Genomic DNA, 23,233 nt, shown 5'->3' with positions numbered 1-23,233 from the left:
TGTGGACGAAACCAGTTTGTTTCATATTTCACCAAAGATTGTGGACGAAACCAGTTTGTTTCATATTTCACCAAAGATTGTGGACGAAACCAGTTTGTTTCATATTTCACCAAAGATTGTGGACGAAACCAGTTTGTTTCATATTTCAATAAAGATTGTGGACGAATCCAGTTTGTTTCATATTTCAACAAAGATTGTGGACGAAACCAGTTTGTTTCATATTTCAACAAAGATTGTGGACGAAACCAGTTTGTTTCATATTTCAACAAAGATTGTGGACGAATCCAGTTTGTTTCATGACTATTTCACCAAAGATTGTGGACGAAACCAGTTTGTTTCATATTTCACCAAAGATTGTGGACGAATCCAGTTTGTTTCATATTTCAACAAAGATTGTAGACGAAACCAGTTTGTTTCATATTTCAATAAAGATTGTGGACGAATCCAGTTTGTTTCATATTTCAACAAAGATTGTGGACGAAACCAGTTTGTTTCATATTTCAACAAAGATTGTGGACGAAACCAGTTTGTTTCATATTTCAACAAAGATTGTGGACGAAACCAGTTTGTTTCATGACTATTTCACCAAAGATTGTGGACGAAACCAGTTTGTTTCATATTTCACCAAAGATTGTGGACGAAACCAGTTTGTTTCATATTTCACCAAAGATTGTGGACGAAACCAGTTTGTTTCATATTTCACCAAAGATTGTGGACGAAACCAGTTTGTTTCATATTTCACCAAAGATTGTGGACGAAACCAGTTTGTTTCATATTTCACCAAAGATTGTGGACGAAACCAGTTTGTTTCATATTTCACCAAAGATTGTGGACGAAACCAGTTTGTTTCATATTTCAATAAAGATTGTGGACGAAACCAGTTTGTTTCATATTTCAACAAAGATTGTGGACGAAACCAGTTTGTTTCATATTTCAACAAAGATTGTGGACGAAACCAGTTTGTTTCATATTTCAACAAAGATTGTGGACGAATCCAGTTTGTTTCATATTTCAACAAAGATTGTGGACGAATCCAGTTTGTTTCATATTTCAACAAAGATTGTGGACGAATCCAGTTTGTTTCATATTTCAACAAAGATTGTGGACGAATCCAGTTTGTTTCATATTTCAACAAAGATTGTGGACGAAACCAGTTTGTTTCATATTTCAACAAAGATTGTGGACGAAACCAGTTTGTTTCATATTTCAACAAAGATTGTGGACGAAACCAGTTTGTTTCATATTTCAACAAAGATTGTGGACGAAACCAGTTTGTTTCATATTTCAACAAAGATTGTGGACGAAATCCAGTTTGTTTCATATTTCAACAAAGATTGTGGACGAAACCAGTTTGTTTCATATTTCAACAAAGATTGTGGACGAAACCAGTTTGTTTCATATTTCAACAAAGATTGTGGACGAAACCAGTTTGTTTCATATTTCAACAAAGATTGTGGACGAAACCAGTTTGTTTCATATTTCAACAAAGATTGTGGACGAAACCAGTTTGTTTCATATTTCAACAAAGATTGTGGACGAAACCAGTTTGTTTCATATTTCACCAAAGATTGTGGACGAAACCAGTTTGTTTCATATTTCACCAAAGATTGTGGACGAAACCAGTTTGTTTCATGACTATTTCACCAAAGATTGTGGACGAAACCAGTTTGTTTCATATTTCAACAAAGATTGTGGACGAAACCAGTTTGTTTCATATTTCAACAAAGATTGTGGACAAAACCAGTTTGATTCATATTTCACCAAAGATTGTGGACGAAACCAGTTTGTTTCATATTTCACCAAAGATTGTGGACGAAACCAGTTTGTTTCATATTTCACCAAAGATTGTGGATGAAACCAGTTTGTTTCATATTTCAACAAAGATTGTGGACGAAACCAGTTTGTTTCATATTTCAACAAATATTGTGGACGAAACCAGTTTGTTTCATATTTCACCAAAGATTGTGGACGAAACCAGTTTGTTTCATGACTACTTCACCAAAGATTCTGAATGAAATCACTGTTTGTTACACTGCAGTGGAAGAGATACCCATGTGCTATTTATTGTCTTTTCACATTGTGGAATATGCCTTTTGAGAGGTCATGACCTCTGATTGACAGTGTCACACAGTACAACTCTGCATAGATCTTCATGCAAAACGTGTGAGCATGGTCTTTCGATTTATATTTTTAAATCATCAAAAATACTTGCTGTCAATTCTTATAATTAATGTTAGCAGCATAATTCAGCAAAATATATTTTTTTATAATGTTGTTTAGCCTCGAATATGTTTATAATATTGTTTGTGTAACCTTCATTGATAGCTAAATGAAGTGACCACAATATATCATTTGGTAAGTGATGTCATTTTCCCAGTCTTTCCCAGTCATTCTGTGCAATTTTTTTCCCCTGATGTGTGGTGTAATAAATAAAATACTATACTCGCTCCCATGTGAGACGGTTTATATTACAAGTGTGTTTTGAATCGTGCATCACTCGCATTCGCTCGTGATGTACGATTCAAAACACACTCATAATATAAACGGTCTCACATGGGAACTCATTTAGTATTCGCTATTTATTTCATTAATATTTTCTATGTATTTTTTATATTTCACCAAATATTCTGGACAAAACCACTGTTTATTTGATGAATATTTCAGCAAAAATTCTGGACGAAACCACTGTTTATTTGATGAATATTTTCTGTGTATTTTATATTTTTCAGTGCCAACTCTATAAACAGGTTGGTGCCTGTGCCATGCTGTTCCAAGTCAGAGCCAACCCCATCAATTTCCAAAGTACACCCATCATTCTGAGTACAATCCCCACCATGCTTGCAAAAACTGGTATTTTCCTTCATATCAATTAAGGCCTTACGCCCAGCTCGGATCGACCTTACGATTATACTGATCAGTCGCCGACTGACCTTTCTGCATCAGACCGTGATTGTGCCATGTTCATATTTGACAGATCTGTCGCCGATCCAGTCGGATCTGAGTGCTTTTGCGATGGTGTTACGACAATCGGCGATAAATGTGGGGTTTTTAATATATATATATATATTGACCAATGCTTCATTATGAACATTGGTGTTTTATTTATATACTGACTAATGTTAGAATCTCACCTTCTACAGCATAATAGATTTGCTGTCCGAGACTGTTTTTTATGACATACTTATTACTTGTCTCAAATCCAGTAAGTGCTGCAATTAAAATTAATGAATATTTAATTACAAAGCAATCACAAAACTCCCACAGAAAAAAAGAAAGAAAGAAACAAAAAACATCAGCTACTGGGTGTCAAACAAATCTGAATGACAAAACCATATTCTCATTTCAAAATTGTATCTCTGCACAAGGCAGTCGTGGAAGGATGTTAGACAAAAGTCGTGATTGCTTCTATGATCCACTATCAGGTGCTCATCCTTAGGAGATCTGCCACAGGATGTTTCATACCTCATGTACTGCCTGGATGACTGCCACTACTAAGACTAGCTTAGAAAACCCAAACTTGCACAGGACAGAGCTCAGTCAGTGTTTTTGCCAGAAAGAAATGTTAAGGTATGGCGCTATGGAAATGAATGCAACCACATGCAGTCAGCTATGGTATGGGGGGCCTACTCAACAAAAAGAATGGATTAAGTTTAGGGTTAGGGTTAAGAAAACCACACAGTAATGATAAGAGTAAATAATTTTGTCAAAAGGTTAACTTGAAAAATAAAAAAATCTGCCTAAACATTTGGGTATGGCGCCATACCCGTTTTACCCTCTGGCAGAAACCCTGTCAGTGGAATATATGCAGCTGTGATGAATCATTGTAAAGTCAGTGATGATATCAGGGGTCTTATGCATGAACTGAGACAACCAAAAGTCTCGGACAAGTCATTGTCCCGAACTACATACGTCGAGACTTTGCCCGTCGTCAATTGCCTATGCATGAACTAGACGAGGGACTAAGACAATGAAGTGCGAGACTTTAGTGCGATAGTCACGACGTTTTCCATAATTCTATTTTTAGAGTGGTAAATGTACACCATTTGATTCAGAGATACGTTGTATGCACGTGTAAACATGGCCTCACCAAAGTCACCCGTAAATAAACGTGTAAAGAAACCAAAATGTAGCCAACAAGAAAATATAGTATTATTGGAAGAAATAGGGTTAGAGAAAAACCTTTTGACATCACATTTTCAAAATGGTATTACTATTAAAAAGAAAGAATTGATGTGGCAGACCATTACAGACAAAGTTAATACTGTTGGTGGCCATGGCCGGACCGTGGCACAAGTTAAGAAAAGGTGGAAGGACATGAAACAAGCCGTTCTACAAAATCAAAGAAAAGCTACTGCTACAGGCGGCGGGGGCCCTCTACCTGAGGTACTCTATGAGGATTTAGTGAGATCCATAATTGGCGACAACACGAACCTTGTTCATGGTATTGAAGGTAAGTTATGAAAATCAATTGTCCTCTTAATAACTTTCTAATATTACCATATTTTGTTGTGGTCAAAATGCACGGGGTGGACACGATAGATCCTTTTGATTGCGAGTGTCCTTTATCACTTTCTGTTATACATATTAGTAGAAAACTATATATATATATATATATATATATATATATATATATATATATGTATGTATGTATATATATATATATATATATATATATATATATATATATATATAAAACCGTTAAGGGCTACATGATACTCGAGGTACCCCTTTTCAAAATTGCAAATAACACATTTACACAACCCACTCTGAACAATGAAGAAAAACATTTATTATTGTAATGACTAATGACACTCTACCCACTAAAAATAAATAGTCTTTAATTTCATAATTAAATATTAGTTAACGTGGTATGTTGAATATAACTAAGCCTGTGCATTTGCATAACCTATCAGATGCAGATCGTAGTTTTTAATAGAGGGGACGAAATATTAATGCAGTGTAGTTCGGTTACGTTTGTAAATTCCCTCACCTTATAAAAATTAAATATTTAACATTTTTCCCTGCCTAAATTCTCGGTTGTCTAAGATATTTAAAGTGGATCAGTTATTTATGGGGTGCAGTAGCTTGATAATCGGTGATATTATTTTTACTAAATAACCTTATATAACATTTGTAAATGCAAATATTATTATTAATAAATATTTGTTACACTGACTCATACATAAAATTGACATCAGTATCACAATCCACGAAGGAAGATGATAATTCTGACAAAACTGGAAAGTATTATTTTATAATTCATTAAAAAAATACATTCAAATTAAGAAAGACATATTTACTACAACAGTTTTATATATGTTATAGGCAATTTGACACATCACCCAATCTGAAGCATGCCTGGATATTTAAAGCTATCTTCCGATTGGCAGACTTTCAGTGCTAATTTCAACACATTTGCGGAAATTTAAAGTCCTAAACATCAATAAACCACCCTTTTATGTAATAGTAACCCCCAAAATTGATGTTCATACTCAGAGGGTGAGTCTACAAGTTGACGGAGGACCAAGTTTTACAAACGTTAATTAATGTAATTATTTTAAATTTCAGTCTTAAATAAAGGACTGCTCTATGCTAAAAGGTACTTGATTGATCTTTACAATACACAATGTATTTTCATTGTAGCCAATGTGTTGACAAATTACCCACCCCCGAAAGGCATTATACAGATTACTTTTTTTTTTTCATTGCATGTAACATATGAACACACACATATAACATTAAGTGAAATCATTTGCAAGGCATTTATTTCATTTTTTTATTATAATTTCCTACAGATATTGGAAACAATGCTAAATTAAGTGTTACATCTGACGCATGCATCGGTAACAACACAGAGGAAAATGTTAGTGGCCCATCTTCATCAACTGGGAGCAAAAGTACATCAACTGGGGGTGAAACTACATCAACCTTCAATTCCATTGGTTCGTCGAGTAATACAAGATCCGTGTATTCTACTAAGCAGACAACAAAGAGGAAGAGCAAACTACCTATTCTAAGCGTAGAGTGCAGCTCTGAAAATGAAAATGAATTATTTTTGAAATGGCTGTCTTCCGAAATAGATAAGAATGAAGTCATAACGGAAATGGTGAAGTTAAAAAAAATTAAACTTGAATTAGTAACAACTGAAAAAACAAGGACAGTGAAAATAAAACAAAATGTCTATGTATTTGTAAAATAATATTAAGTTTCATAATTTACAAATGAAAATAAATAATTTGAAATATCAACTGTATTTATAGCGTGTGTGTGTGTGTGTGTGTGTCTGTGTGTCTGCCGCTGTTCTTGTTCTCTCTGATATGGTTTGCTGGGTAGTACAATCGTCCCCATCATCCCCATCTTCTGAAATGCTTGAAGGGTTTGTTGCATCGTCGGGTGGTGGAAGATTCTGACGTCTTGCATGGTTGTGCAACATGAAACACACAATGATGACTTTGCAGGCTTTGGGGGGTTGCAGTCGTAAACCACAACGGAGACAATGAAATCTTTGTTTAGCCACACCAATGCTTCATTCAACAGTTGTTCTTGTTGACGAGTGAGCAAAGTTGAAATTTGTCTGTTTTCTTGTAGTTGAGTTCATAATGGGTGTCATGAGCCACATTCGAAGCATGTATCCACTATCTCCCAGTATAATGCCGTCTAGTGGAGGTTTGTTTCCTTCAAAGTCCGCAAACAGGGGCGATTGTCTCAAAATTCGCGCGTTGTGCACTGACCCAGGCCATTTGGCTACGACATTGATGAAGCACATATCAGCATCACATATCACCTGAAAATGACACAAATAATAAATTTTATAACAGATGTTAACTTATAATTTAATTTAAATAAATTTACAATGATCAAAGAATGTGTAAAGGAAAAACGTAGCATCGGTGTACAGTATAATATTTTAACAAACTATATACACCTTCCCATATACAGTACAGGACAAACCACAGAATACATTGATCGTTTTGTGGCCTTTCTGAAAGATTGCTTGTATGTGACAATGTTAAATAATATATATATATATATATATATATATATATATATATATATATATATATACATATATGTGTGTGTGTGTGTGTCTGGGTGGGTGGGTGTGGGTGTGTAAAAGTTATTGATGTTAATGTTTTCTGAAATTAATTGCTGAACGTAACAATGCAGTATTATGTGTTAAAGTAGTTGCACTTACCTGGACATTAATAGAATGGAAATTTTTTCTGTTTATAAATTCGTGTTCCTCTTGAGCTGGAGCCTGGATGCGGATGTGTGTCCCATCTATGCAACCAATAACACTTGGAAAGCGTCTCATTTGGAAACATTTTAACTTCGTTTCATCTGCCTGTGTCTGATATGGCCAAACGATGTATTCGTTCATATGCCGAAGGAATGCGTCGGTCACTCTTGACACTGTACGACTAACTGTGGACTGATCGACGCCTATTAAGTCGCCTATAACATTGTGAAATGTTCCCATTGCATAAAACCTAAGAGCAACAAGCACTTGTAACACGGGGGTTAGCAACCCATTTCGTGTTAATGGATAAGCAATATCCTCGTACAGCTCATCGGTTAGTTGTAAAATCATGTACCTATGAAATCGAAATTTCTTATATATCTCAATATCATCATATATCTCCAAAGGATGTGTGACATCTCGAAATATTCTGTTTCTTCGAATAGCACGTCTGTTGTAACGCATCAGTATAACTGCCGCCATACTAAATGCCCAGTTGTCCGAAACTACTGCGTTTACGCCTGGGTTATAGCAGGTCTAAAAATCACATGATTTCGTCCGTCCAATCGTCAGTGACTTTGACTTGTCCGTGTTCATGCATTCCGATTTACTTGTGAAAGTCTCGACGTCCGTAAATAGTCTGGGACTTCGTCATTGTCTCGGTTCATGCATAAGACCTCAGGTGTTCACTAAAGGTGAGCATATCCTGCCCCACCGGTGGCACCCATTATGAGCACAGCCTACAGCCATCACGTGCACTGTTGAAATGTACTTGCTTTTCATCACGAAGATGGAAAGGCATGTACATGGTCAAAATAGAGTATTGCATCAGACTTCATTGTAGTTAGTGATGCAACGTATCATGAAATGGCTTCCGAATGTCTACCATAAAAAAACTTTTTAATGCTCTCAGGAGTTCTTGGATGTTATAACCATGATCAAACAACTTCTTTAAAACTGGCATATGATGAGCATACCTTAAGGTATATCTCTCACAAATTAACCTTCAAGTCTAAACAACATTTGAATGAATGTACAGCCACCACTGTCAACACCCAGCACTGACCAAGCCTTCTTGCCTATAACCTTATCGCCTAGAATATCTATTCACCAAAACAAAATAGTTTTTAATTCAAATAATATATTTTATAATTCTAAATATCTTGCTATTTATAAAGTGTGTGTGTATGTGTGTGTGTGTGTGTGTGTGTGTGTGTATGTACATGGTTGAGTATGAATGTGTGCATGCCAGTATGTGTGTGTATGTGTGTATTTATGTGTATGAATTAATGTGTATGTGTATTTATGTGTATATATATGTCTGTGTGTATGTCTGTGTGTGTGTGTGGTGCGTGAGAAAGACTTACCTTCTAAGATCTCTGCTTTCTGATGAATCAGCAGCTGGTCGACCATGGTCAGGTACTCGAGACCAGGAGGAGTTCCTGAAACAGAACACACTGTTACCAATCTGACACTGTTACCAATCTGACAGTGTTACCAATCTGACACTGTCACCAATCTGAGTGTTACCAATCTGAGTGTTACCAATCTGACAGTGTTACCAATCTGACAGTGTTACCAATCTGACACTGTCACCAATCTGACAGTGCTACCAATCTGACAGTGTTACCAATCTGATACTGTTACCAATCTGACAGTGTTACCAATCTGACGCTGTCATCAATCTGACGCTGTCACCAATCTGACAGTATTATCAATCTGACAGTGTTACTAATCTGACAGTATTTTCAATCTGACAGTGTTATCAAACTGACAGTGTTACAAATCTGACAGTGTTACTAGCTAATCTGACAATATTATCAATCTGACAGTGTTACAAATCTGACAGTGTTACCCATCTGACGCTGTCACCAATCTGACAGTGTTACTAATCTGACAGTTACCAATCTGACAGTGTTACCAATCTGACAGTGTTACCAATTTGACAATATTACTAATCTGACAGTGTTACTAATCTGACAGTGTTACCAATCTGACACTGTTGCCAATGTGAAACTGCTACCAATCTGACAGTGTTTCTAATCTGACAGTGTTACTAATCTGACAGTGTTACCAATCTGATGCGGTCACCAATCTGACAGTGTTACTAATCTGACAGTGTTACCAATCTGATGCGGTCACCGATCTGACAGTGTTACTAATCTGACAATATTACTAATCTGACAATATTACCAATCTGACAGTGTTACCAATCTGACAGTGTTACCAATCTGATGTGGTCACCATTCTGACAGTGTTACTAATCTGACAATATTATCAATCTGACAGTGTTACCAATCTGGCAATATTACTAATATGACAGTGTTACCAATCTGATAGTGTTACTAATCTGACAGTGTTACCAATCTGACAATATTACTAATCTGATAGTGTTACTAATCTGACAAAATTACCAATCTGACAATATTACTAATCTGACAGTGTTACTAATCTGACAGTGTTACTAATCTGAAAGTGTTACTAATCTGTCAATATTACCAATCTGACAGTGCTACTAATCTGACAATATTACCAATGTTACCAATCTGACAGTGTGACCAATCTGCAAGTGTGACCAATCTGACAGTATAACCAATCTGACGCTGTCACCAATCTGACAGTGTTATTAATCTGACAGTATTACCAATCTGACAATATTACCAATCTGAGTGTTACCAATCTGACAGTGTTACCAATCTGACAGTGTTACCAATCTGACAGTATTACCAATCTGACAGTGTTACTAATCTGACAGTGTTACCAATCTGATACTGTTACCAATCTGACAGTGTTACCAATCTGACAGTGTTACCAATCTGACACTGTCACCAATCTGACAGTGCTACCAATCTGACAGTGTTACCAATCTGATACTGTTACCAATCTGACAGTGTTACCAATCTGACGCTGTCATCAATCTGATGCTGTCATCAATCCGACGCTGTCACCAATCTGACAGTATTATCAATCTGACAGTGTTACTAATCTGACAGTATTTTCAATCTGACAGTGTTATCAAACTGACAGTGTTACAAATCTGACAGTGTTACCCATCTGACGCTGTCACCAATCTGACAGTGTTACTAATCTGACAGTTACCAATCTGACAGTGTTACCAATTTGACAATATTACTAATCTGACAGTGTTACTAATCTGACAGTGTTACCAATCTGACACTGTTGCCAATGTGAAACTGCTACCAATCTGACAGTGTTTCTAATCTGACAGTGTTACTAATCTGACAGTGTTACCAATCTGATGCGGTCACCAATCTGACAGTGTTACTAATCTGACAGTGTTACCAATCTGATGCGGTCACCGATCTGACAGTGTTACTAATCTGACAATATTACCAATCTGACAGTGTTACCAATCTGACAGTGTTACCAATCTGACAGTGTTACCAATCTGACAGTGTTACCAATCTGATGTGGTCACCATTCTGACAGTGTTACTAATCTGACAATATTATCAATCTGACAGTGTTACCAATCTGGCAATATTACTAATATGACAGTGTTACCAATCTGATAGTGTTACTAATCTGACAGTGTTACCAATCTGACAATATTACTAATCTGATAGTGTTACTAATCTGACAAAATTACCAATCTGACAATATTTCTAATCTGACAGTGTTACTAATCTGATAGAGTTACTAATCTGACAGTGTTACTAATCTGACAGTGTTACTAATCTGAAAGTGTTACTAATCTGTCAATATTACCAATCTGACAGTGCTACTAATCTGACAATATTACCAATGTTACCAATCTGACAGTGTGACCAATCTGCCAGTGTGACCAATCTGCCAGTATGACCAATCTGACGCTTTCACCAATCTGACAGTGTTATCAATCTGACAGTATTACCAATCTGACAATATTACCAATCTGAGTGTTACCAATCTGACAGTGTTACCAATCTGACAGTATTACCAATCTGACAGTGTTACTAATCTGACAGTGTTACCAATCTGATACTGTTACCAATCTGACAGTGTTACTAATCTGACACTGTCACCAATCTGAGTGTTACCAATGTGACAGTGTTACCAATCTGACAGTGTTACCAATCTGACACTGTCACCAATCTGACAGTGCTACCAATCTGACAGTGTTACCAATCTGATACTGTTACCAATCTGACAGTGTTACCAATCTGACGCTGTCATCAATCTGACGCTGTCATCAATCTGACGCTGTCACCAATCTGACAGTATTATCAATCTGACAGTGTTACTAATCTGACAGTATTTTCAATCTGACAGTGTTATCAAACTGACAGTGTTACAAATCTGACAGTGTTACCCATCTGACGCTGTCACCAATCTGACAGTGTTACTAATCTGACAGTTACCAATCTGACAGTGTTACCAATCTGACAGTGTTACCAATTTGACAATATTACTAATCTGACAGTGTTACTAATCTGACAGTGTTACCAATCTGACACTGTTGCCAATCTGACAGTGTTACTAATCTGACAGTGTTACCAATCTGATGCGGTCACCGATCTGACAGTGTTACTAATCTGACAATATTACTAATCTGACAATATTACCAATCTGACAGTGTTACCAATCTGATGTGGTCACCATTCTGACAGTGTTACTAATCTGACAATATTATCAATCTGACAGTGTTACCAATCTGGCAATATTACTAATATGACAGTGTTACCAATCTGATAGTGTTACTAATCTGACAGTGTTACCAATCTGACAATATTACTAATCTGATAGTGTTACTAATCTGACAAAATTACCAATCTGACAATATTACTAATCTGACAGTGTTACTAATCTGATAGTGTTACTAATCTGACAGTGTTACTAATCTGACAGTGTTACTAATCTGAAAGTGTTACTAATCTGTCAATATTACCAATCTGACAGTGCTACTAATCTGACAATATTACCAATGTTACCAATCTGACAGTGTGACCAATCTGCCAGTGTGACCAATCTGACAGTATGACCAATCTGACGCTGTCACCAATCTGACAGTGTTATCAATCTGACAGTATTACCAATCTGACAATATTACCAATCTGAGTGTTACCAATCTGACAGTGTTACCAATCTGACAGTATTACCAATCTGACAGTGTTACTAATCTGACAGTGTTACCAATCTGATACTGTTACCAATCTGACAGTGTTACCAATCTGACAGTATTACCAATCTGACAGTGTTACCAATCTGACAATATTACCAATCTGACAGTGTTACTAATCTGATAGTGTTACTAATCTGACAGTGTTACCAATCTCACAGTATTACCAATCTGACAGTGTTACTAATCTGACAGTGTTACCAATCTGACAATATTACCAATCTGACAGTGCTACTAATCTGACAGTGTTACCAATCTGACAATATTACCAATCTGACAGTGCTACTAATCTGACAGTGTTACCAATCTGACAGTGTTACCAATCTGACAGTGTTACTAATCTGACAGTGTTACCAATCTGATACTGTTACCAATCTGACAATGTTACCAATCTGACAGTATTACCAATCTGACAGTGTTACCAATCTGACAATATTACCAATCTGACAGTGTTACTAATCTGACAGTATTACCAATCTGACAGTGTTACTAATCTGACAGTGTTACCAATCTGACAATATTACCAACCTGACAGTGTTACTAACCTGACAATATTACCAATCTGCCAGTGTGACCAATCTGCCAGTGTGACCAATCTGCCAGTATTACCAATCTGCCAGTATTACCAATCTGACAGTGTGACCAATGTGACAGTGTTACCAATCTGACAATATTACCAATCTGACAATATTAGTAATCTGAGTGTTACCAATCTGACAATGTTACCAATCTGACAGTATTACCAATCTGACAGTGTTACTAATCCGACAGTGTTACTAATCTGACAGTGTTACCAATCTGACACTGTCACCAATCTGACAGTGCTACCAATCTGACAGTGTTACCAATCTGATACTGTTACCAATCTGACAGTGTTACCAATCTGACGCTGTCATCAATCTGACGCTGTCATCAATCTGACGCTGTCACCAATCTGACAGTATTATCAATCTGACAGTGTTACTAATCTGACAGTATTTTCAATCTGACAGTGTTATCAAACTGACAGTGTTACAAATCTGACAGTGTTACCCATCTGACGCTGTCACCAATCTGACAGTGTTACTAATCTGACAGTTACCAATCTGACAGTGTTACCAATCTGACAGTGTTACCAATTTGACAATATTACTAATCTGACAGTGTTACTAATCTGACAGTGTTACCAATCTGACACTGTTGCCAATGTGAAACTGCTACCAATCTGACAGTGTTTCTAATCTGACAGTGTTACTAATCTGAAAGTGTTACCAATCTGATGCGGTCACCAATCTGACAGTGTTACTAATCTGACAGTGTTACCAATCTGATGCGGTCACCGATCTGACAGTGTTACTAATCTGACAATATTACTAATCTGACAATATTACCAATCTGACAGTGTTACCAATCTGACAGTGTTACCAATCTGATGTGGTCACCATTCTGACAGTGTTACTAATCTGACAATATTATCAATCTGACAGTGTTACTAATCTGGCAATATTACTAATATGACAGTGTTACCAATCTGATAGTGTTACTAATCTGACAGTGTTACCAATCTGACAATATTACTAATCTGATAGTGTTACTAATCTGACAAAATTACCAATCTGACAATATTATTAATCTGACAGTGTTACTAATCTGATAGTGTTACTAATCTGACAGTGTTACTAATCTGACAGTGTTACTAATCTGAAAGTGTTACTAATCTGTCAATATTACCAATCTGACAGTGCTACTAATCTGACAATATTACCAATGTTACCAATCTGACAGTGTGACCAATCTGCCAGTGTGACCAATCTGACAGTATGACCAATCTGACGCTGTCACCAATCTGACAGTGTTATCAATCTGACAGTATTACCAATCTGACAATATTACCAATCTGAGTGTTACCAATCTGACAGTGTTACCAATCTGACAGTATTACCAATCTGACAGTGTTACTAATCTGACAGTGTTACCAATCTGATACTGTTACCAATCTGACAGTGTTACCAATCTGACAGTATTACCAATCTGACAGTGTTACCAATCTGACAATATTACCAATCTGACAGTGTTACTAATCTGATAGTGTTACTAATCTGACAGTGTTACCAATCTCACAGTATTACCAATCTGACAGTGTTACTAATCTGACAGTGTTACCAATCTGACAATATTACCAATCTGACAGTGCTACTAATCTGACAATATTACCAATGTTACCAATCTGACGCTGTCACCAATCTGACAGTGTTATCAATCTGACAGTATTACCAATCTGACAATATTACCAATCTGAGTGTTACAAATCTGACAGTGTTACCAATCTGACAGTGTTACCAATCTGACAGTATTACCAATCTGACTGAGTGTTACCAATCTGACAGTATTACCAATCTGACAGTGTTACTAATCTGACAGTGTTACCAATCTGATACTGTTACCAATCTGACAGTGTTACCAATCTGACAGTATTACCAATCTGACAGTGTTACCAATCTGACAATATTACCAATCTGACAGTGTTACTAATCTGATAGTGTTACTAATCTGACAGTGTTACCAATCTCACAGTATTACCAATCTGACAGTGTTACCAATCTGACAGTGTTACCAATCTGACAGTATTACCAATCTGACAGTGTTACCAATCTCACAGTATTACCAATCTGACAGTGTTACTAATCTGACAGTGTTACCAATCTGACAATATTACCAATCTGACAGTGCTACTAATCTGACAATATTACCAATGTTACCAATCTGACGCTGTCACCAATCTGACAGTGTTATCAATCTGACAGTATTACCAATCTGACAATATTACCAATCTGAGTGTTACAAATCTGACAGTGTTACCAATCTGACAGTGTTACCAATCTGACAGTATTACCAATCTGACTGAGTGTTACCAATCTGACAGTATTACCAATCTGACAGTGTTACTAATCTGACAGTGTTACCAATCTGATACTGTTACCAATCTGACAGTGTTACCAATCTGACAGTATTACCAATCTGACAGTGTTACCAATCTGACAATATTACCAATCTGACAGTGTTACTAATCTGATAGTGTTACTAATCTGACAGTGTTACCAATCTCACAGTATTACCAATCTGACAGTGTTACTAATCTGACAGTGTTACCAATCTGACAATATTACCAATCTGACAGTGCTACTAATCTGACATTACCAATGTTACCAATCTGACGCTGTCACCAATCTGACAGTGTTATCAATCTGACAGTATTACCAATCTGACAATATTACCAATCTGAGTGTTACCAATCTGACAGTGTTACCAATCTGACAGTGTTACCAATCTGACAGTATTACCAATCTGACAGTGTTACTAATCTGACAGTGTTACCAATCTGATACTGTTACCAATCTGACAATGTTACCAATCTGACAGTATTACCAATCTGACAGTGTTACCAATCTGACAATATTACCAATCTGACAGTGTTACTAATCTGACAGTGTTACCAATCTGACAGTATTACCAATCTGACAGTGTTACTAATCTGACAGTGTTACCAATCTGACAATATTACCAACCTGACAGTGTTACTAACCTGACAATATTACCAATCTGACAGTGTGACCAATCTGCCAGTGTGACCAATCTGCCAGTATTACCAATCTGACAGTGTGACCAATGTGACAGTGTGACCAATGTGACAGTGTTACCAATCTGACAATATTACCAATCTGACAATATTAGTAATCTGAGTGTTACCAATCTGACAGTGTTACCAATCTGACAATGTTACCAATCTGACAGTATTACCAATCTGACAGTGTTACTAATCCGACAGTGTTACTAATCTGACAGTGTTACCCATCTGTCACTGTCACCAATCTGACAGTATTACCAATCTGACAGTGTTACCAATCTGACAATGTTACCAATCTGACAGTGTTACCAATCTGACAGTATTACCAATCTGACAGTGCTACCAATCTGACAGTATTACCAATCTGAGTGTTACCAATCTGACAGTGTTACTAATCTGACAGTGTTACTAATCTGATAGTGTTACCAATCTGACAGTGTTACTAATCTGATAGTGTTACTAATCTGAGTGTTACCAATCTGACAGTGTTACTAATCTGACAATATTACCAATCTGACAATATTACCAATCTGACAATATTACTAATCTGACAGTGTTACCAATCTGACAGTATTACCAATCTGACAATATTACTAATCTGACAGTGTTACTAATCTGAGTGTTACCATGCAATCTGATACTGTCACCAATCTGATACTGTTACCAATCTGACAGTATTACCAATCTGTCACTGCATGTTACCGCACTGTCTCAAGATCATATACTAGAGATTCCATCCCTCCTGCATTGCCACAAAGAGGACCACCACTCCCAGACTAGGTTACAGATTAAAAACATTTTCTTGTTTAAAATATGTCTAAATATATTTAGTGTGTTTTTGATCATTGCAATATCGTATGTGTACAAATAATGGGTTAAGGGTTAACATTTAAAATTAAATGAAGTGAAGTTTGAACTAAAACGTAGGTTTAGATCTCGGGTTAGGTGGTGTTGGGAATTATTGGTTGGAATTTCAACATCAGTCATCGGTTATAGTTAGGGTTAGCAAACACAAACCGGCCAGCATATTTACATAAATTATATCAACTACTGATAAACTGGAGGAACAATTACAGTTAACATTTTCCCCACACAATCGCAATTAGGGATTTTCATAATTGCGATCATCACATCGGTACAGAACCAAACCGATACATTTTTGATTATAATCATCATTACTAGGGTTATAATAGTACATAAAAAATACATATTAAGATTTACATGAAGTGAAGTTTGAACTAATACACAGCTAAGATGATACGACACACACACTGAATGTACCCATGCAGATATTCTAAACAAGAAAATGTAGTTAATCGGTAATGCTAGTTGTTAAAAGAGCTCGATCTATTAACTGGACATGTCTTTACAGCAGCGACAAACTGAAGACAGTCTCTGTAAGTAGGCAATCTTAAAAGTTCATATTTTGACCACCCTATATGGTGGCTATTTTACACAATTTAACACACAAATACAAACCTCGATTTGCCATGTCTGGTTTCAGATTAAATTAACTTGACACTTGACATTTATTTGTGAAGAAACCTAAAATGAAGAGAAGGTAAAAATAAAAGCCTGATCGATGTACACTGACAATATTATAAATATTGCATTGCTCGAGATGACATTATTATTTGAAAGCGTCCTAGAATTGGCCACTGGCGATGCCAGGATGGGCATACCTCTGAACACTGAAAACTATGTATCCCCAGATGAAAGGCGAATTAATACATCACTGTCACCACACCCCACGCCACCCATCCTATCCCACCAACAAAAAAGATAACCCAGATAAATCTGAAATATATGCTTGGGCATATAGGCTACGTGTATTTATTGACAGAAAAAAAAGAAGGCATTTACTTACATATATTAATAATAGAAAGTAAATAATATAATGAATGTTGATGTATTTTACAGATGTCAAAACATGGCGGAACATAACTAACAAATAAAACACTGAATGCTGAATAACATTAAATACATTTTTTTTTTACAAAACATTATTTGCGCTTCACCCCTCTACTTTCTTTCTCCAATCTGGCCACCAACCCCCATTTTTGGGCCCTTAGCGAGATTGCTTGGATGACAATTTAGAAAGCAGAACTTTTTAAAACCGATATGGCTATCACTACATTACCAGGTCCTTCCCCAGATTGCTTGATCTGTGATGTGTCAATTTTTAGCATAATTAAATGACTGGTAATTGATAAACATTAACTGATACATAAATAGAAAAGCTAAAGTTACATGATTCACACCTTTGAGAGCAAAAACAAACAGCGTTAACAATTATTACAAATGCTCTTTGAAGTTAACCCAACTGTCTGTAATTATCTATTACGTTGCAAGACTCTAACCGACAACCAAACACAGGATCATTTAGTCTATTATTCTTTAATTATCACAGCCAAGACCACACAAGTTTTCGAAGTCCGTTATTACTAGTTTGTATAGCAACTCGGCCGGGACCATACATCAGAAAGAAAGAAAGAAATATTTTATTTAACAATGCTCTCAACACATTTTAATTACAGTTATATGGCGTCAGACATATGGTTAAGGACCACAGAGATATTTAGAGAGGAAACCCGATGTCGCCACTTAATGGGCTACTCTTTTCAATTAGCAGCAAGGGATCTTTTATATGCACCATCCCAAAGACAGGATAGCACATACCACAGCCTTTCATATACGTCATGGTGCACTGGCTGTGACGAGAAATAGCCCAGTGGGCCCACTGACAGGGATCGATCCCGTACTTCAGATTGAGAGATCAAAGTTTTCGAGAGATCAAAGGTGGAGTTAACGAAGTTTGATTGTACATGTATTTACATTTGATGAACATCTAGCACACCATGGAAGCTGATTCCATTTAATGGTTCAGCATACATGTAGCTAAAAGTACATTTATACAGTTCAAATTTTGATTATGTTCAACATTTCTCAAATGGTAGGGCTTGTAGATCACTAATATTATTTCAAACTGAAATAATTTGTCCTCCATTATGCAGACTGTTGTATTTTAATACATATTTGTGATACTGGGTGCTTGGATGATGCATGGTCGGTCTAGGATCGATACCCGTTGGTTGGTTCACTGGGCTATTTGTCGTTCCAACCAGTCCATCACAATGTATATCAAAGGCTGTGGTATGTGCTGCCCTGTTTGTGGGATGGTGCATATAAAAGATCCCTTAGTACTAATGAAAAAATATAGTGGGTTTCCTCTCAAAGACTATATGTCAAAATTACCAAATGTTTGACATCCAATAGTCAATGATTAATAAATCAATGTGCTCTAGTTGTGTTGTTAAACAAAAACAAACTTTTAACTTTTTATGATACTGAATTGTTTTTTCCACCGGCCATTATCCATTAACTGATAAAATAGAGGGACAGATGGGGAGGGAGGGTCAACATCTAGGATATTATTCTAGCAGCCATTTTCTGAACTTTCAGTAGACAGTTTAGCTAGTCCCTCTTCATTCCTGTTCCCTCAGATTACACAGCAGTAGTCTATCAGTAGTAAAATATATCAATTATAAAAGTTTCTGGCTTGTAATTTTAAGTATCTGATAATTTTTGATATTACATGTACATGTGTATATATAAATATTAGTGGAATAATTAGGGAATAAACGTTTTAATTGATTTGTCCATTTTAAACCAGTTTTAACACCTAAATATTTTTCAGTTAGTACTATAATAATTTTTAATTTACTAACAGGCAAATATTTTCTAGAGTTGCAATCTTTTTTCTAGTTTCTATTGTCATGTATTTTGTCTCTGCTACATTAATAAACATATTATTGATTAAGTGCCATTTTTCTAAACAATTCAAATCATATTTTGTAGTTTCTTTTGGATTTCAAAGAAAGTTTTCCCTAATACTTGTAAATATTGTGTCATGTGCAATTATGTATATAAATATATGTGTGTGTGTGTGTGTGTGTGTGTGTGTGTGTGTGTGTGTGTGTGTGTGTGTGTGTGTGTGTGTGTGTAAGTGTGTACTCATTTTACTATGTTCTACATATAAATGAAGATACATGTAATTTATATACAGTATTAAAAGGAGACCCTGTCCAAGGATTGATCCTTGTGGAACACCATAAATAATGAGTTCATCTTTAAATTAACACTTACAATACTTTAACAAAAACACCTTGATCTTACTTGCTGAATGAATACTTTACAATAGTTCAACACAAAATGTTTTTATTCTTACTTGTTCAATGATTACTTTATAATAATTTAACAAAAACACCTTGATCTTATGCACTTTCTGAATGAACCAATAATTTATTGAAAATGCATTGGGTGCAAGCATGAGTAATTTTAATTCTTACAAATACTTCTTCCCTGTCTTTCAATAAGTATAGTTGCTGCCTTATTTTCTGATCTGTTTATTTATTTCTTGTATATCTATTATCAGTAAAGTACTAAATCCACCAGAATTATGGTTGGCAGTATATAGTGTCATTTTGTTTGGTGGCAGAGGTTTCTGCTTTAATAGAATTCCGGTTTTTCTAGCGGGGTTATGCTGCCACTGTGACCCCCCTCCCCCCCCCCCCCCGAATCAGCCATCTTTTCATCCCACCACTTTTTATATTTTCCTGTCACCCCTTAACACAACTCATTGTGAGTGAACCCATCCTAACCCAATATAAAATCCTGGCTATATATGCAAATGGCAAAGAGGTAGTTTGAATGGGTTCAAAATAATTTTCTCATTTGTTTTCATGTTTAAATTATTAAAACTCTGTAGGCATGACAATGGTGAAGATGTTATTCTTATGGAAATCATTCTTCCTTATTTCATTTAGCTACATGTATAAGGCCAAATAATAAAAAAAGGTCTGTGATCGTCCTTTTGATCACACAAATCAAGGGGGGGGAGGGGGGGGGGATTTTTATTTAGTTTTTTTCTGTGAAAAACTTTATAAAACCCTGGAGACCATTTTGTTTGCAGGAGTAGCAGCCAACAGCACATGCGCCTGGATGTTGTAGTTCCTTCACTGGCCGCCAGATGGACCTGGTGATGGTTTAACCCGTTACAGTGCTTGGGAAAGTTGAATTGCTGCTATCTCAACGTATTTTTAAGTTTTTAACAAAATTAAAAAATATAATAAATTCAGGGGCGGGTGCATTTTTCAGTTATGGGCGGGGACGATCACCAACTTTTTATTTTTATTTAGCCTAAAAAAGGAGAAAGAAATGTTTCATTTAATGATGCACTCAACACATTTTATTTACGGTTATATGGCGTCAGACATATGGTTAAAGACCACACAGATATTGAGAGAGGAAACCCGCTGTCACCACTTCATGGGATACTCTTTTCGATTAGAAGCAAGGGATCTTTAATATGCACCATCCCACAGATAGGGTAGTACATACCACAGCCTTTGATATGCCAGTCGTGGTGCACTGGCTTTATTTGGCCTAATGTTAATCATTGACTATCATAGCTCAGCATTTTAAACTTCAAATGTTTATTATAAAAAAATTCCAGTTTGGCTTTACATAAAAATACAAGAAAACGTGTTTTGGAAACAACAAAAGTGTTAAAAATATATATATAGTGTTTAGTAGAATAAACTAATCAAGAAGTGACAATTTAAAACTCCATTAGCAAACAACGTTCATCCCTGTGGGTGAGTAGTGATGTTTTAACTTTATATGGCTAGTTCTGACACCTCTCCAAATTTGCCAATGGTGAATTGTAAACACAACTGGTAAATTTTATTTTAATTTGGCGAAATAATTTCATGTAATGAATGATATTTTGCTGAAAATAATGGTAGGTTTCTGCAATTTTAGGAGTTTTAATAGATAAATTGGCAAATGTTTCTACACAACCAGAGCTATATACATGTAGACCTGCTTTATCTTAACCAATATTTTTTAAAGTTTGCACAAAAACAGGACTAGGTCTGGGTGAGCAAAATATGTTGTCAAATTATCTTTTTAACAAAAATCAAAACCCTGTTATTTTCCAACAAATATAAATTATTACACACATTTTTTTTTCACCAAAATAAAATTAAATTCACCAATGATTCCTATAAGTCACATTCATCAAATTTGGTGAGTGGCAAAGCTATAGTCCTTCCCACAGGGAACGTCTTATTTCATACTATGGAATTTACTACAAGTTATTTATTTCTAAGCTGATTGTTTTCTAAATTGCACACAAAAATAGTGTTGTTTGTTGGGCATTTTTTTTCAAAAACACTTTTAATTTTCTCCTTACGTCAAACCATAATAAAATTATTTACCAAAAAACTAAACATTTGTGTAGGTCCTAAGGAGAATGGGACGGACTATAGCCCTAGTTTGTTTTTGTTTTGTTGGGGTTTTTTTTAAAAAATACATTAGCTTTTTTCAAAAACAAATAATAATAATAATTTTTTTTTTTCTGTTTACGTCAAGTCAACCTCGAAATACAGACATTTTTATTATTATTATATATATATATTTTTTTTTTTTTAAACCATAAATTATAAAACAATGTGAAATGACGTCGACACCATGAACACGGTGGACAAACTGATTGAGCAGAAGATTTGTTTTTGCTATCTAGCGAGTGCACCGATTATTAAAACAACATGTCGGTATAATTACCCAATACCAAAGTAAACGATTCTTCTAAAGCGTGATCATACTGGAAAACGAAGAACAATACAAACACTTGACGACCAAGAGACCGTTGAGAGTTATCTCCTGATAGGAAGTTACAAGCGCGCCAATCATAATTTGTTTCTTCTTTGTCTTTTTCCGCCTTTAGCAGAACCATCTGATTATGAGACTACCGCGATTTTCAAGACATAAATAAGAAACATATCACCTTGAAGAAATGGGCATTTGACAAAAGTTGTAACGGAACTTAAATTAAGAAGTTGAAAAATGGCAACAAAGTAGGCCTACATAATTATCTTCTATTGTCCGTCCCATCATTCTATATAACTGGGGTTGGTTCGGGGGGGGGGGGGGGGGGGTTGTGGGTTTTTTTGTGGTTTTTTAAATATGTTCAGTTTCGTTTGACGTAAGAAGAAAAGTAAAAGTGTTTTGGAAATAACAAATATTTTTTGTGTTCCATTTACAAATCAGTCTGTTCAGAAATAAATAACTTGTAGTAAATTCTATAGTATGAAAAAAATGCGTTCCTTGTGGGACGGACTATAGTCCGCTACATCTATCGTCGACTGAGGATCTACAACTGACAGATGTATCGGAGTAAACATTGTCTAATAACAATCTTAGTCAGG

At 35.8% G+C, this 23,233-nt stretch overlaps 1 protein-coding gene across 2 annotated transcripts in view; it reads right to left on the bottom strand.

Annotated features, from left to right (window-relative positions):
* The window catches only part of LOC121373245 (phospholipid scramblase 2-like), a 35,882-nt gene extending 13,152 nt beyond the window's left edge, over positions 1 to 22,730 (bottom strand). The window contains exons 1-4 of one of the 2 annotated variants that reach the window (XM_041499757.1): positions 22,590 to 22,730; positions 17,442 to 17,507; positions 8,608 to 8,682; positions 3,132 to 3,209 (exon numbers count right to left, since the gene is read on the bottom strand). In XM_041499757.1, the coding sequence (XP_041355691.1) occupies positions 3,132 to 3,209; positions 8,608 to 8,682; positions 17,442 to 17,454 (166 nt within the window). In that variant the 5' untranslated portion in view covers positions 17,455 to 17,507; positions 22,590 to 22,730. The remainder of the gene's footprint in view (positions 1 to 3,131; positions 3,210 to 8,607; positions 8,683 to 17,441; positions 17,508 to 22,589) is intronic. The other variant, XM_041499763.1, reaches the window with a different exon arrangement.
* Positions 22,731 to 23,233: the final 503 nt, after the last annotated feature.

The sequence above is a fragment of the Gigantopelta aegis genome, chromosome 1, assembly GCF_016097555.1.
Source record: "Gigantopelta aegis isolate Gae_Host chromosome 1, Gae_host_genome, whole genome shotgun sequence".
In the NCBI taxonomy this organism is placed as follows: Eukaryota; Metazoa; Mollusca; class Gastropoda; order Neomphalida; family Peltospiridae; genus Gigantopelta; species Gigantopelta aegis.
Note: the sequence above shows the minus strand (reverse complement) of the source record. Positions and strands in the feature narration are given on the sequence as shown.